A 17,638-nucleotide genomic window follows, 5' to 3' on the forward strand; every position below is an offset into this window, starting at 1 on the left:
AATTATACACTTAAGTCTAGAAATACGTACAACTTAATATGAATTTTGGAGCTGTCTGTTGCTTCTGGCCATCCTTTTGTTTTGTCCCCCACCTCCTTTTTGTTAATGTTCTATGTGGTTTATGTCTTTTGATTGTTGTCTCATTACTTACATAACATAACCCTTTCATCTGAGAATTTCAGCAGTAGTAATTTTATGTGGTGACGATAGCTTTGGATTCATGCTTTTTGTTCATCCCACTAGTTTTAATATTTATATTAACAGTGATTTGTTATGTGTTTATCAGCTAGTAACACTTAGAATTGTTTCAGGAGGAAGAATGGAAAAAGCCATATTCACAAGATTATGATAAGTGAGTTTTAGGCCTTGGCCTTCAGGTTCCTGGAGTGTAAAGACTAGAGGAAAGGAGACCAAGAAATCCCAACCTTACAACTTACCAAAAAACTGAATCTTTTTTATAAGCATCAGAGCTTTAGAAAATTTTTTTAAACATAAACTGAACAAAGAATGGCAAAAGATAATGCCGCTTTTATAGAAGCCTTTATTTTTATTGCAACTGGTTATTTTCTGTTAATGTAGAAAACTCAGTAAAGCAGGATGTGTTCTAGAAATATTGTCTAGGAGATACAATCATGTTTTCTGATAAACTGACAGAAAAGGAAACATTTTGTGTATTATTATAGCATTGGGTGCAGTTTGCAGTTAGAGCCACTGTGGATAGTAATTGTCATTATTCTTAGTTACTTATAATTTTATTTAGAATTTGTGAGTTTAAGCTTCCATTTTAAGGTAAAATCAGTTAGTATGAACACACACAATAAATAAGATTAACAAAGCTTATTTATTGATCATTTCTGTCCATCTACAATCATTGCCTTTTGCAAGGTGCCTGTGACATATAAAATTTGTAACTGCCACATCCTTTCTTAGGATTTTTAAAATTTCTATTTTCTTATAATATGAATATGACTAATGTGTTGAACATTAGTTATGGAGTATTTTTCTTAGCTACTTGATATTAGATATTGATCAGTGGAATAAAGTTATTGAACAGCTTGGAACACCATGTCCTGAATTCATGAAGAAACTGCAACCAACAGTAAGGACTTATGTTGAAAACAGACCTAAATATGCTGGATATAGCTTCGAAAAACTCTTCCCTGATGTACTTTTCCCAGCTGACTCGGAACACAACAAACTTAAAGGTACTTTTTACAAATATATAAATTTAATCCCATTTGGAGTGTGTGTGTATGTGTTTGTGTGTTTATATGTATTCATATTCTTATGGGACATAACCCAAGGTTTTCTCTGGATGGTGGGAAAAAAAATGAGGTTTTTTTTTCTTGAATTTTATATATTTTAGTCAGATGTATAAAATAATTTTACAGTAATATTTTTAAAACATATGCTTTTAAAATAAATCTCAAATTGCTGAAAGTTATTAATAATTTGAGAACCTTTACAAATATATGTACATTAACATCATTATGTTTGCAGCCAGTCAGGCAAGGGATTTGTTATCCAAAATGCTGGTAATAGATGCATCTAAAAGGATCTCTGTAGATGAAGCTCTCCAACACCCGTACATCAATGTCTGGTATGATCCTTCTGAAGCAGAAGCTGTAAGTTATTTTCTTAATGTTTACAGAACATACTGCATTCTTAGAGTTAGAATTACAGTTAGGTTTGGAGGAAACCTTTTAATTTTAAATAAAAATGTAGATACATGATGATGATGTTTTTCTGTTTCTTCATGAAAACTACGTCAAATAATAAACTAATGAGCATATTTGAGTCCCTCCTACACAAAATAAAGTCACCTCCCACTGTTTTTTGCAATCTTGTCTGGATACCCTAACCAGAGAACTAGAATGTTGAATGCTCTGAGGGAACATCCTAACTCAATTATAAAAGAAATTACTATATCCTAAGGAAAACGGAATTCTATGATCTATGATGTAAATAAAATGTGGCAATTTCAAGAGCTGGAAGAAAAGAAAAAGACAGTTAAACATTTTTTTTCCTGCAATGAAGGAGTCTTCCTATTCTGTCTATATAAGAAAGTTGATGATTGATCAGTCTTGATCTAATGATACATTTTTATAAGTCATCTGTCTGGCTAATATTTCAAATAACTACAAAGAGTTAAAATACTCCCAGCATACTGACTCGATTATTATTGCCTTGTGTTTTTCAGCCACCACCAAAGATCCCTGACAAGCAGTTAGATGAAAGGGAACACACAATAGAAGAGTGGAAAGGTACATTCGTCAGATTCTTATAGGGAAAACTGCGAAGGAGCTTCTGGTTTTTATATGGTGATTTATTGTCATGTTAGAGAAATTTGTGACATTTTCTGTGCATAACTGAAATTTGTTAATATTAATTAATATTTTTACATAAGTGGACAGTAAGTCTGCTTCCTTCCTTAACTTAATCTTAAGTTCCCAAGTTTCCCACCCCAGACACAGACACATTAGTGCTCTCTCTCATGTTTTCTATGGTGTGTGAACATACAAATGTGTTTAGTGTCTCCCACCTCTCTTCTTCCACCCTTTTAAAATCATGTATGGTTGTGTACGGTGTATGCTATATGTACTTGCTTTGTTGATACTTTCAGATATCTGGAAGTTTATTCTCTTTTGGTTCACATATATGCCTCTCTTGCTTTAATAACTGATTAGTGTTCTGCTGTATGAATGTGTCACACTGTATATCCATCTCCCTCTTGATGACCATTTAAATTGTGTCCAGTTTATTCCTGTTAGAAACAACTCGGCAGTATTCATGTTCACATATGAGAACATACCTGGCAGAAAAATCCTAGAAGGAGATGTGCTGAGCCAAAGGATATTTTTCAGTTATTTCCAAATTACTCTCCAAAGAAATTGTACTAGTGTACACTTCCATCCATATTATATAGGAGTCTCTCTTTACCCTCACCCTTGCCAACAGAATGAGTTAATTTTTAATATTTGTAAATCTAATATAGTAGTTTTATTCTATTTTATGAATGTGGCTGAAATTAATCATGCTTTGATAGTCATGGAAGTGTTCAAATATTTCTTCGAAAGGTCCCCTGGGACATGTGGGCCAGGTAATGTTTAGGTCCCATTTACTTCCATTTGTGTTGTTGTCCTTCAGTGTTTTGATCACTTTTGTAACTGTGTGACTTTGAGTAAATCACTCCCCCTTCATCCCACCCTCCTACACCGCCCCCTGCATTTTACCTCATCTTAAAATAGAGGCAGAAGACCTGTTATTAAGAGTTGTCTTTAAATCCTGGGAAGCCAGGCCGGGCGCGGTGGCTCAAGCCTGTAATCCCAGCACTTTGGGAGGCCGAGACGGGCGGATCACGAGGTCAGGAGATCGAGATCATCCTGGCTAACACGGTGAAACCCCGTCTCTACTAAAAAATACAAAAAAAAAAAACAAAAAAAAAACTAGCCGGGCGAGGTAGCGGGCGCCTGTAGTCCCAGCTACTCGGGAGGCTGAGGCAGGAGAATGGCGTAGTCCCAGCTACCCAGGAGGCGGAGCTTGCAGTGAGCTGAGATCTGGCCACTGCACTCCAGCCCGGGCTAGAGCGAGACTCTGTCTCAAAAAAAAAAAAATCCTGGGAAGCCAGAGTGGACTGGGGAGGTATAAACATGAATAAGTAACCCATTTTGCTAAGGATGAATTTGATTCTTTCTTCTTAGAAATTGAAGAGATTTAGAGATTGATTTTCTGTGAACTTTGGGAAGCCCATGGTTAGCAGAGCCCATGATAAAGTTAAAAAAATGACAAAACAGTAAAATTGGATAGAGTCTGCTGCATTTGAATATGTAATATGCGTTTGAATATGTATACAGATATAGCTCTGTACTGAGTATGTATGAAAGCATTAACCTGATATTTTTACATCCTACTAATTTACAATAGTCCATGAAGTATTTTATAGAATCTTACTTTTTTGTTTTGTTTTGTTTTGAGACAAGGTTTCACTGTGTCACCCAGGCTAGAGTGCAGTGGTATGATCATGGCTCACTGCAGCATCAAAACTCCTGAGCTCAAGTGATCCTGCTGCCTCAGCCTCCCCAGTAGCTGGGATCACAGGTGTGATCCACCACACTTGGCTAATTTTTTTGGGGGGGGGACAGGGTCTCACTATGTTGCCCAGGCTGGTCTCAAACTCCTGGGCTTAAGTGATCCTCCTGCCTCAGCCTCCCAAAGGGCTGGGATTATAAGTCTTAAGCCATTGCACCTAGCCTAATTTTTTTTTTTTAGTTTTTGTAGAGATGGGGTTTCACTCTGTTGTCCAGGTTGGTCATAGACTCTTAATAGTCCAGCAGTTGTAAGGCACACCATTATGTGCCACAAAGAAAAAAAAAAACACTCAGTTGTCCAGCACTGTTGATTATAAGATGTAGTCCGTTTCAGAGTTTAAACTGAAAAAAAGTACATCTTAAAATCTGAGATACAGTGTTTTCATTTGTATAAGAATATATTTGGGGGTTTTGATTGCTTTAAAAACATTTACCTTTATTCTGTATCTCTTACTCCTAGCCCCAGGTGCATGTCAGTAATTACCCACAGACTGCCTTTTTCAAGATCTACTTAAGAGTTTTAGCTCATAGCAGAAAGAAAAATTAATTGCCAAAGCCATTAATTACAGATGGCTTTGCCTAGTTAGTACTTCTAGTTAGTTTCAGTTCTTCTGCCTTAACCTCTTTGTGCTTTTTCCCAGAGGAGTGCTTATTTTCTCTCTCAAAAAATCCTATTGCAAATGTTTATCATTCCTTTTTGTTTCTTTGAAGAAAACCATCTCTTATTCTCTCCTTTATCAGTGCTTTCTATTTTTCTCCTTTCAAGCCTTAAGTTACTGTAACAAACAAACTTATGTCCAGTTGTTGTTCATTCCAACATATTCTCTTGTTTTACCTTATTACCAATATAAATGTCATACTCTGTAATCAGGGATTCTTTGTCAGAATTTTCTTCTTCAGGAATTAACACAGACTCCTTGAAATTCGATGCAATATTTTTTGTTTGTATGTTTTTCTCAGAAGAGGGTTTTACAATTCTCAGAAGATTCCATGACCCAAAGAAGATGATAAATAGTGGTGATGATGTGGCATCCACCATTAAGGTTAACGTGTGGTGTGCCTTGTGAGTCTGAATGTCTACTTAAGAACCTTAAGAAGGTTTTTTGTTTGTTTGTTTTTGCTTTTTTGTTGTTGTTGAGATGGAGCCTCACTCCATTGCCCAGGCTGGAGTGCAGTGGCGCAATCTCAGCTCATTGTAGCCTCTGCCTCCCAGGTTCAAGCAATTCTCCTGTCTCAGCCTTCTGAGTAGCTGGGACTACAAGCATCTGCCCCCACGCCGGCTAATTTTTTATTTTTAGTAGAGATGGGGTTCCACCTTGTTGGTCAGGCTTGTCTCAAACTCCTAACTTCAGGTGATCCACCCGCCTCGGCCTCCCAAAGTGCTGGGATTACAGGCATGAACCACCACTCCTGGCCGAAGATTCTTAAGTAGACATTCAGACTCACATGGCACATCACATTTAACATCAGAATCACTTCTGATGATAATATAAGTGAAGAATGTAAGACAGGAGGCGCATATATTGATACCAGCAGAGCAGCTCCCAGTGTCTCTCTTCAGTTGCAACAGTTGTCGCAGTGGTCTGCTTGCTGTCCAGAAGCCTGATAAGAGAAAAAGATAGATTCCCATGGAGAAATGTTATTGGAAGTGATAACCATGCTTACTCATAAGGAGTTGAAATGTAGCTTACCTGTTTCTTTTCCTCCAATAAAAATGTGTTTATCTTTCATTCTGATTAATGAAGCTTTTGCATACTGTGATTTAAATCTTGGTAGCATTTATCTAGTTGAGTACCCACAGTGCGCCAGGCTCTATTCCAGGGCTCAGGAAATGGAAGTCAGTAAGACACATGGTTCAAGCCCTCCCTGAGACAGATGGTAGTACAGAATGATATGTGGTATGATATGCTGTAGTACAAGTTGCTGGTAGAGTGAAAAAGAAAGCTTCTACCCCAGCACCATCAAACCAACCTGAGAAACAGTGGTTACAGGAAAGATTAGTACTTCCTTTCGATATGGTCCATTGTTGAGTGTCAAGGAATTGTTATTAACATCCTTGAATCTTAGGCTGACACTTAACTGACTGTCATTGTAAGGACACTGTTTGAAGTACTTCACATGTATAAAAATTTCCACTTAAACCATACATGCGTTGTGAGATTGGCTCTTAGACTTTGAAAAGTTCATTTTTGTTTACTTCTTTTACAGAATTGATATATAAGGAAGTTATGGACTTGGAGGAGAGAACCAAGAATGGAGTTATACGGGGGCAGCCCTCTCCTTTAGGTTGGTTACAATATAAGCTTGGTTAAGATTACAGTTTACTTCTTGTGTTGTAATCTTCAGTGGCCTGAAACCTGCAGTTCTTCCCATACTTACAAAATCATCATTATTCCAAGCTTAATAAGTATAAGGAAATACGGTTTGTTTGGTGAAATTTGGAAGCACTGACACACTTTTCTATTAATACATTATACTAATATATCGGTAACTGTTCATAAGATGCACATCTTTTTCTATGATATTGACATTCTGTTGAAGAACAGAAATTTAAAAACTTTGTTGGCATTGTTGCTGGGTCTTTAAAGAAGAAACTTCTCAAAATTCAATATACATACCTTTCTGTGATGTTGACAGTCTTTACTTTGGATAAATAAAAGCTTCACTGCAAAATTTAGTACATGTAGTACCAAGTTGCTGTCTTTCAAAATGATATTGTTGATTTATTGAATGAAGGCAATAACATTAAAACCATCACTAGAAGGTATTCTTTCTCTAAGAAGAGAACTGGGTTTGTAGGAGTTAAAACTTTTTTTTATCATAAGCTGATCTTATATTTAATGTTAGTACAAGTAAAAGTATAAAGAATAGAGGGGAAAAGTTAAATGGCAGGTAACATGTACATTAAGTACATACCACGTGACAGACACTGGTGGTTTATATACTTTATTTCATTCAGCCCCTAAGACCCTAAGGTATAGGATTATCGCACACGTTATGGCTGAGGAAACTGAAGTTCAGAAATTTGAAATAACGTAAGATTCCAAATCTATTATGTAGATGAACTAATACAATAACTTCAGAGTGTGTGGTTTTTTCAGCCTCCCATTTTGTTTCTGGCTGGCAACAGAGACTTCTCTGGCTACAGAGGTTAGGACAGTTGTATGAAGGAGGTGAAATTGAGCTGAGCCTTGAAGAGTGAGTAGTATTTGAAAAGATAGGTCTTGATTTTGAAGTAAAACTGTGCCATTTTAATTCCTCAGAAACTTCTACTTTTGAGGAAAAACATAGATGTATCTAGCATGTTGTATATGGGTAAGGTTTTTTAAAACTATGGTGACTATAAACATAATTGTTTAAGCCATTTTTTGTGGATTACTTTGACATTTTTGGTTATATATGTTAGAGTTGTATATTTTAAATCTTTGATCAAGAATGCAGTCTTCCAGATTATAGTGTAGATCCTGTTGAAAATATAAATGGGTTTTGACAGCTTTTACCTATTTTGGAAATGGACTTTTCTCTACAGTTTACTTCTAACAAATTTAAAGCTCTATTATAAATGCTTCATGTAATTAATTAGCTTTGTATTGCTACATAGTAGTAGTATAACTGAATTGTTCATGATGGAGGCTCAGGTGGGATTTGGAAAGTTCATTATGTGGGACAGTTTTATACTTTAGCATACTATCCAATTGAGTGGCACAGCTGGAGTGCCAGATGTTTGAGCAAATGTAGTAATCTCATGAGTTAGAGCCGTTGTATTTGTTCTTAATTTGTAAGTGAATAATTTGAATCTTAGTCCAACACTGCTTATGATCACAAAATAAGTCAGTGGAAAAGAAATTGAGGTTTCTAGACATTTTCTGGATCCTCAGTTATAGCTTGCAAAGACGAGTATTAGCAAATTAAGCTGTTATGAAAATATTCAGCTCTTGATTATGTACTAAAACAAAAGGAGTAGTGCTTGGTAAATCAAAATATCAGATAACCATAGTACCATTTCCACTTGATTTTTAAAATGAATTTTATTCTTTTTCCCCTTTGAGTGCCTTCCTATCTTTATTTTGGTTTGGCTAATAGTAAAGTTAAGTTTGCCTGCCTTGAGTGTGTAGAGACTCACTTGAGAGAGGAATGACCCACCTGAGACTAACGATTTTCCATATTATTACCATTCAGATATTTGAGAATTTACTGTATTGCTTTAAAGAGAAAACAAGTGTGGTTTTTTTTCCTTCGGTACTTGATTTTTAGATTAAAAAGTTAATGCATTTAAAATTTAATTTTTATCAGATTAAAACATTTGGATAAAATAATAGACCCTGAACTAGAGGCATATATAAAAATTGTATATGTTGGAGCCCTTTTATGGTTTGAATGTTTCAGTACAAGTCTTAGAAACTAGCCATTGTGTACTATGTATGTTACACAGATGTATTATACTGTTCAGTCAGAAAAGGCTCATTCCGAGTATTGACTGAACTAAAAAGAATATACTATCTCAGTTTCACTCTGACTGGGAAGCTAATGGACTTCTCTTGGGTCTAGGAGATTATCACCTATTTTACCTCTCATCTCTCAGGCCTGAAATACTCATCCTGCTTTTCTCTTCTGTTTCAACTCCCATCACCTGCTTTGTCTCTTGTGGTTCCATTCCTTTCTGTCTCCCAGTACCCCCCCCAAAGATTTTCCTATTCCCACTACACTGCCAGTTTTCTTTTTGCATTTGAAGAAAAGCTCGCAGAGGACCTTTCATATTGAAGTGTTTTATTGCTTATCTGGACAGAATGGAGGGATGATCTCAAATACAGATGCTGGATTCAGGAGCAGTGGTTTTCAGCCCATTTGGTTTCAGCATCGTTGGGTGCCTGAACCTCACCCTCAGAAATTCTGCTCAGTGTTCTGTTTGAAGACCATTGATTTTATTTCATAAATGTATCCTTGAGAGCTTTTAAGTAACTTGCGTTATTCAAATTTGGAATGACCTTTATTTAGTGTTCATGTGGTTTAAAAGTACTTAGCCTAGTGCATGAGTTACCTTTTTTCTCTATTCCCCAGTGTAAGTCATTCCTGTCCCCTTCCTAAACCAATCTCCTTGAGAGGATTTCTGTCTCAAGCTCAGGTATTCGTGTTACTTTTCAAAATTCAGGAAGTCCTTGTTAGGTAATACTTTCGGCAAAAGAAACTGTTTGCTCCTACTTTATCTATTTAATAAATCCATATTTCTACTTATCAAGTATTAGAGTAGAAATAAGAAGACCCAAGTTTACTTAACTAGGCCATTTGAGTGACACTAGCATGTCCCATAACCTCGTATAAACTGGGGCAGTTGAATTAAGGTTTCTTCCTGTTAAAATTATTTTTATTCCTTGTCTTGGCGCTTGCTTTAAAACAAGATGTGCCAGAAGTACATCTTGTTTCAAATTTGAATCATTTGAATTTTTCCTTTTTAGTGCGAAGCTATAAAGACTTTTTTGTAGGGAAGTAGCTTTTAACTTTTGTAGTTATACAGTCCTTTAAGATCTTCTGTCCAAAAAAAGGCATTACAGACAGTTTTGCATGTATTATCAGCAGTATTCACACATACCCTGAAGCCCATTTGTGGATCTTGCTGCAGGACCATTTCTAAATGTGGCTCAGATGTAAATTCTTGTCTTAAACTGAAAAACACATTCATTGAAAGGATAGGACTCCACGATTCTAGACATTTTCAGAATTCTCACCTCATAGCTGTCAATGAAGAGTGTTTTTTAGTGTGTTGGATATCATTTGCGATTATTTTTAGTGAGCCTTCTAAACCCAAGAGAAAAAATTACCACTAGAGGCAGGCAGTGCAGTGCAAGTAGCTCGATCTGCAGCTGTCTGCAACTGATTTGCTGTTTTGTTTCTCATAGCACAGGTGCAGCAGTGATCAATGGCTCTCAGCATCCATCGTCATCGTCATCTGTCAATGATGTGTCTTCAATGTCAACAGATCCGACTTTGGCCTCGGATACAGACAGCAGTCTAGAAGCATCAGCTGGGCCTCTGGGCTGCTGTAGATGACTACTTGGGCCGTGGGGGGGGGGAGGGACGGGGAGTCGGTTAGTCATTGATAGAACTACTTTGAAAACAATTCAGTGGTCTTATTTTTGAGTGATTTTTCAAAAAATGTAGAATTCATTTTGTAGTAAAGTAGTTTATTTTTTTTAATTTCAAGTGATGTAATTTAAAACCTAAGTTGTGTTTCAAAACAGCAACAAAACTGTATTGTATTTTTTGCTGTAATTAACTGTATAATGTAAACCTAATTATTTTATCATGTTTTAAATTTTTTGCATATTTGCTTTATCTTATGCTGCTGATTTTTTTAACTGAATTTGTAAGATTTTGTTTATCAAAGCAACTATTATGTGGTGACTTGCCTATATCATGAATTATTTAAGATTTTTATAGTTTTTTTATTAGAATTTATTTCAGATGTTTTGTTCATGATACTATCCTTCAGGGTTATGTGCTTATCAATGAAATAACCCCAGAGGAGTGAGGGAAAATAACTTGTAGCCAGTTATATTCAGGAATAACTACTGTAAATGATGAACGTGTTAGGAGACCTCCAATTTTGCTACTTGCCAATCCTAATTTAGTTACAAGAATTGGTAGGCAATCCTACTCAATTTTGGCAAAAGCCCCGTCATCTAAGTGGCAGAATAACTCAGAGCATGTCTTTGAAGATGCTGGGCGTCTACCACCACCTTATGTCCCCACCCTACCCAACAGAAATAAGTAAAAAGAACATGGTGTATTCTGCAAATTTGTGGCATGCTCAGTTTATGATCACATAAAGTCAAGAGGATACTTCATGAATAACACATTTCAATGCAAATAAACAGATGGTTCACTTCTACTAGCTATGAGCCTGTTTTTGTATACACTGAGTTAATCTACTCAGGCTGTAGGTCCCAGCAATGTTCTAGAGTCTAGTCTTTCCCTCTCCTGCAGCTTCGGGCCCTTGGACCTTTCCAGTTTCCTATTACTTGGAGTGTCTGTCAGTTGAACACCAGTTGTTCTGGTGTTTCAGGCCATTTGATTCTACTTGTAGCATAATCATATTTATACTAGCTATTGGGAGGTTCCAAAGCCTACCTAGATTTGTGCAGGTGATGTATCAAATGAGCAATATATACCGTTCATCTGAAAATAGTAGCACACAGCCATATATAGGATGTCATTTTCTAAGGACTGTTTCTTCACATTGAGCAGAGCAGGCATAAATGGTGGTTATTTAGTCTGAGTCTTTTATTTTTTTATACCTGATTTTCAACATAACATGCAATGTGGATGTCGAGTAGTGTAAGAATGGTGCTGCTCCTGACAAGTGTATGTTAACTGTTTACATTTTCTATCTGCAGAATTATTTCTCTATAACTGAACTTTTCCCAAGTAAAATGTCTTTGAAGTCTCTTTATTTCTGAAATACGTTGTCTGTAATAGACCCAGGCACCTTTTAAATGATCTCTGGAACAAGAGGGATTTCATGTAATTAACTAGGAAATGCATACTCACATAAGCAGCAAGGTTCTAGGCAGAAAGCCCCTTGGAATTCGTGACCAACGGGAAGAACAGGTGTGGCTTAACATGCAGTGTCCGAAAATTTGCTTGGCATTTTATTCATATATTTAGTGCAAAATTCCTTTTGAATGAGATATTTTACATCATTGTTAATGTGCAATATTTAAGATTAAAATACATTAGCCTTTTTATGTACTTTGAAATGGCAGGTTTGTTTTTGATGGCTTAGAGTCATGATTTCCAGCTTCCCAGCCTTTTTATCAGTCCCTTTTCTAGTACAACAAGGTGCATTAATTTGATTAGACAAATTAGAGTTTTAAGACTATAACACCTCTTGAATTGTAGACAGGAAATATTGGATTCACAATTTTAGCAGAAATTTGAGAATGAGTGTGTTTATATTAATTTGACAATTAGCTGTATTTTCTGTAACGTAGATTATGTCACTGTTGCACTTTCACAGCAGACATGCTTTCAGAAGGTTCTCATATTTTATGCTTGATTGCTGATAAGCCATCTCTATTGATACAGATTTTGGTTAAGTAAGGAAAACCAGGTGTCTGACTGTATCATTTGTTGTAAACGCCAGCTGCCACTTGCCAACCATCACGTTCAGTTCAATTCAAAGAAAACAAACTCGTATTATTTAGTGTAAACTAAAATATTTAACAAATTATATCCTAAAAACAAGATCTCTTTGTTAAATGTTGTGTGCCCTAGGTTTTAAATTACTACATCTAAATATAATTTTGCTCTTAAATTTGTTAAGCTAAATAGGTGTTGGTTCTTTTTATTTTGGAATCCTTTAAGCATCTTAAACATTTTTTTTCTCAAGAGAAGTTACAAGTAACATTTCTGTCAGGTAGTACTTGTGTGAAACCACCTTTCTTCTATAATTTTGATTTTTCAATTTTATATACTTAATATACTCACTGTCTTACTATCAGAAAGTTATTTTGACCAAGATTTTTATTATCTTCATAGATTAAGAAAGAGATGCTAATTCTTTACCTGTGTCTTCCTGGTTACTGTTCTCTTCCCTCTAATATATACTGGCCATTTGTAAAACCATTGTATTGTTGGGATCACTTAGTTATACTGTACACAAATAGAGCATCTCAGCTCTGTCATACCGCTTGCTGAACAGTTGTCAGTGTGTCCTGCACCTTTGGCTGCTGGTTGTTCCTGACGTGCACTCTTCCAAGTTGGTAAAGGCACAGTGTGTTCATACCAGGTGTTCCTAAGAGAAACACCAGCCTGTTAAATGAGAAGCCTACACACAACCCCCTTAACAATCCAGAGAAGCTTGACAGTGTGCGAAGAAGCACTCTTTCCTGCCAGCCTTGTCATTGTTCTGTTCTGTGCTAATCCTGCTGTGTTGTCTGAAAGATGGAGGGAAGAGGACATCAGTGTCTGATAGTGAAATCAGCAGCAGGAAAGTGAAGCTCTTTCCTTGGTTACAGATAAGATGGTTTACACTATTGGCCAGTATCTGCTACACATATGAAGACTTAACTATTCAGTGTTTGCCTAGGCACTAGCCTGCACAACATTTTGAGGTTAAAACATAGTATATTTTCAAAAATATTGTTGTAGTTTGTGAGTGTTGTTCATTAGTTACACATTAGCTATAGAGTGGATGCATGAAGCCCCAAGACACCAGTTAACTCTTCTTACCAGTAGGTAAACCAAACACCACCATTCTGTCATTAGCAGCCCTCTTAAATGTTGCCTCTCCATATCCTGTTGCATTTTTTGTGTGCATTGTGTTTCTACTGATCTCTCTTAGGTTTTTCCGGAATCAAAGGAAACTAATTTTTCCTTAATAGCAAGAAAGATGAAGAGGTAAAGGGCATTGAAGCAGAAATGTATAGTTTGGGGTACAATTAGAAAACTCATAAGGAAAACAGAAGTCCTAATTAATTTCAAACTGACTGCTCTTCGTTAAGTGCTCTTAAGGAGAGTCTAGTAAGAGTAATACTTTCTGGCCATTTCTAGTTTAGATTCTCTTCGTTACTGAAACTTTTGAGAAATATTACCTGTGGATTAATTTTGCACAATGTCCTATTCTCATAATGACTTACAAATTAAACTAGGCTTTTATTGAACTACCTCACACTAATTTTCTATGCTTTCCCAAGTAAGCTGTTGCCCTGTTAGATCTTTACTGAGTGAATTATAAATGTGTGTTAAATACTTTTTAGCCAATGTTGAAACAATACCAGTAAGTATGTAAAGTATATACCTTACATCAGTAAGAGACACATGTAAAATCTTTCACTGTATATCTTGGAAAATTGTGTTAGATGTGCTCGTTGACGTTATTACTGTTTTGTAAGTAGAAACCTGCTCGTGATATCAGTCCATTCTTTACCTTTTACAAAAGGAGTAAATCCTAGTAAAATTTTACGAAGAAATAAATTACTTTTGTAGGCCCAATATTTGGTATATTTTTGAGAAGCTGTTAATCTTTTAGCTGAATAATGAAGTTAGACTGAATTATGTGTCTCCCTGGACTGTGGCATCTACTTTCTCATTACAGTTTATCCTGGCCAGCAGGGTGTCACACCTGGAAACCTGAGTATGATAACTGACATTTGCTTTTCTTCCTCTGCGATGTCATTCCTCCTCCATTCCTCTCCTTCCCTGTGTTCCGTTCCCTCTCCTTTCCTCTAGACAAAACAAAATGGGGCACTTTTTAGGGAATGCTGAGATCATTATTGTGATTTTTCATCATTCATGCCCTAGTCATTAAACATGCACCACTGGAATGTAAACAACGTTATCTAGTATGTCAGTTGGTTATAATATTTTAAATAAAAAAGTGGTATGAAAATTATGAAATTAAGAGTTTTTTCATTGAAAACAAAATCTGTGGTAAAGTTTTTCTTGGCAATTTTAGGATTGCCTGTGGATTGAGATAAATGGGGTCTTTCTAGGACCGGTTTCTTAGATTTGGATTTTATAGATTGTGAAGAGCCTAAACTTTAACTCTGATTATTTGGTTGATCTAGTCTTGGATTTCTTGTGTTTGAAATTGCTGGATAAACTTTATCTAACAAAGGAACTTTGCTTCAATGCCCTTAACCTAGTTCGTGGTAGACATATGAGAGAATAGCCATCATGACCACTTGGCAAAAAGAAGTACTTAAAATTGGGGTCTGTTTCAAAATGAGATTTTAGCTTTGAATGTTTCCAACTTTTGCCATGCTTATTTGCTCTTTGCCTACATTGGGTGTGCTGCTGTGTGGGAATACAGGGTCCCTGCTGCATACCTTCCCAGCCGCTGTGATGACGCCACTCCATTTTGCACAGTTCCTGCTCCAAATGACCCGCAACGTGCCGTCTCTGCCCTCACCTGAACTCACTGCCCTTCTCTGAGGAGCAGAGAGGAAGGGGCTGGTCTTCTAGCTGCCCGCTGCTGCTGAATCAGCTGCGTGGCTGCTGAGCTGTTTCATCACCACCATAGAGAGGCCTCCCAGGAGAAACTGGGTAGCAGAAGCAAGTGTCAGAATGTTGAGAATAAACTTTTTACTTTTTTTCATTTTCACCAGTTGTAAAGTGGAATAAATTCATCCTTGTTCATTTAGGTACTTTCTTTTTTCTTTTTTATTATTGTTCCTAAAAAGGTCTGTTGATCTAAGTGAAGATTGATTTGTGGTGATTTTGTGGTTTAAGAAAATTTTTTTTAGCTGTTACAGGTTATATACCAGTATTTCTTTGGACTTCATTTGAAACCAAGATACTTCAAATATGCAGTGTAAATTTTAGGTTTCTAACATGTACTTTACTTAATTTCATCTATTAATGGAAGCATATAGGTGATATAGATGTGTGCCGGAAGCTGGGAGTAGGAAATAGAAAATGGATGACAGAGTCTTGAAATGGTGTATATGGAAGACCAAGGACCTGGCTACAGGGATTGATTAGAGGAAATGAGTTTCACAAAGAAACTGTGTTTTGAGCCTTGGCATAAAGAAGGTTTGGAGAAGAGTATTCCAGGCTGAAGGAAAGGCAAGCAGATTTAAGTGAGTGCACGGGCAAGCACTGAGGAACGGCCTGGCATGGGTGCGGGTACAGGGAGAAATGGGAGAGAAGACTGACATGTTGGAGTTTGGAATTGAAACAAGCTGAGGATCAGACCTGAAAATATCAGGAATTGCCTTTATTTTGTAGGTGATAGGAACCCATGGTAGTTTGTGAGGAGGAAAAGCAGTATTATGACCCAACCCTTGTTTTAGGATGGTCACTGCCAAGAGAAGTAAGTGCAGTTAGGCTGGAGGTGTGGAGATTGGTGACTGATCAGCTGAAGATACCCAGTTGAGAGAAGGGAAGAAAGGGACTCATTTAGATGTATTGCCATGGCATAGGTGAAGTCGCCAAGCTTAGCGTTTGAAGCTGGTGGAAGACTGTGAGCCCAGTGATTGGGTGGCACACCAGAGATGGTGCAAGGAAAATACATGCAGTGTGTTTTGCAATTTGTACATCTCAGTTTGAAGTATCCATGACAGAATGTATGTCAGGTATGGCATCAACTCCAACTTAACCGCTCCAGGAGTGGGAGGAAGGGAACGATTGGTTTGCTCCCTCACCTGCCTGTAGACCGCTGCTATCGTAGTTTCTTTTCTTGTGAGATCTGTGTCATTTGCTCGAATGGCCCTTGCACTATTTTTGTTAGTATCATTTTGTGGACAGAGGAAGATAGTGGAAAGATTCCTGTTGGATATCCCATATGTAAAACTTTAGAGTTACCTAGAGAAGTGCAAGTGGGGCCTAGTTCGAGTGAGTGGAGAAGCAGGTAGTGAAAAGGACTTGAAAACTTGGCTGGAAATGTAAAGAAATCATGACAGTGTCTTGAGAGAAGTGAGGGGTAGACTGAGGGATCAGAAGAGTTGAAAGGGAGAAAGTTCAAATGGAGTCTTGCTCTGTTGCCCAGGCTGGAGAACAGTGGCACAATCTCTGCTCACTGCAACCTCCACCTCCAAGGTTCACACCATTCTCCTGCCTCAGCCTCCTGAGTAGCTGGGACTACAGGTGCCCACCACCACACCTGGCTAATTTTTTTGTATTTTTAGTAGAGACGGGGTTTCACTGTATTAGGCTGGTCTCGATCTCCTGACCTCATGATCTGTCCACCTCGGCCTCCCAAAGTGCTGGGATTACAGGAGTGAGCCACCATGCCCGGCCAGGCACATGTGTTTTTATGAGACAAGGTCCTGGAAAGGTTGGGGTCTACTGGGTCCTGCGGGTCCAGGTGAGCTTAGTCAAGATGGAGAATTTAGATCACCTCAGACAAGTGTCAATCTGGCTGAGCCATGCCTCTTACTGTTACTTGACAGCATCCTGTGTTCTCATCTTCTCTTGATGCCTCACGCTGGGATCCCCTGGATGGAAGAGCCTGTCCTACTGGAGATAATGCCTGGCAAGTAGGTGTTCCATAAATGGTGGGCCGGGTAAGCTAATGACTAGAACCTATCCTTTACACCATTTCTGTCCTCTGAAAATGCAACATTCATGGCCCTCAAAGTGTGACATAAGGACACTACATGCAGCGCTGCGATATTATAGTGATGTGAGCATGGGCTCTGGTGCCAAATACCCACATAGCATCCTGACCTCACTGGCTGCCTCACTCCCTGCAAGTGCCTCAACTCGGGCTGTGCTCTGTCATCTGTCCTGTGGGAAGCCTAATGTCACCTGGCAGTGTTGCTGGGAGGATTTGGCGTGTGCATGCAGGGCAGGGACTGGCCAGGGCTCAGTGGGTGCTAGCTACCGCCATCATCCTGCCTGGCATCAGAGTCAGCTCAGCACCCTGGCATACAGGTTCGTCAAGTCAAACATCTGTCCCTCATGTCTGTTTGAATGTGTCTCTAGGCAAACATACCCAGAAGAGTTTGATGTGAACTAAATGCTGTGTTTCCCTCGATTTGATGTGTCACAAGGAAGAGATGTTCTAGATCCTGAAGCCCACCCCCCACCCGCCTTCAGTGTGCAGCTGA

The 17,638-nt window shown here is 37.8% G+C and overlaps 1 protein-coding gene across 15 annotated transcripts in view; it reads left to right on the forward strand.

The window, feature by feature from the left end:
- Positions 1-14,483, forward strand: part of MAPK8 (mitogen-activated protein kinase 8) — a 156,366-nt gene extending 141,883 nt beyond the window's left edge. For 8 of the 15 annotated variants that reach the window (XM_033209978.1, XM_033209973.1, XM_033209976.1 and 5 more), the window contains 5 exons: positions 1,023-1,205; positions 1,501-1,625; positions 2,201-2,264; positions 6,297-6,374; positions 9,988-14,483. In XM_033209978.1, coding sequence (XP_033065869.1) covers positions 1,023-1,205; positions 1,501-1,625; positions 2,201-2,264; positions 6,297-6,374; positions 9,988-10,133 — 596 coding nt within the window. In that variant the 3' untranslated portion in view covers positions 10,134-14,483. Of the gene's footprint in view, positions 1-1,022; positions 1,206-1,500; positions 1,626-2,200; positions 2,265-6,296; positions 6,375-9,982 lie in introns of all 15 variants that reach the window. The other 7 variants (XM_033209986.1, XM_033209983.1, XM_033209987.1 and 4 more) reach the window with 2 other exon arrangements.
- The last annotated feature ends 3,155 nt before the right edge of the window (positions 14,484-17,638 follow it).

This window comes from Trachypithecus francoisi, unplaced genomic scaffold (assembly GCF_009764315.1).
Source record: "Trachypithecus francoisi isolate TF-2019V2 unplaced genomic scaffold, Tfra_2.0 Lachesis_group9, whole genome shotgun sequence".
Lineage (NCBI taxonomy): Eukaryota > Metazoa > Chordata > Mammalia > Primates > Cercopithecidae > Trachypithecus > Trachypithecus francoisi.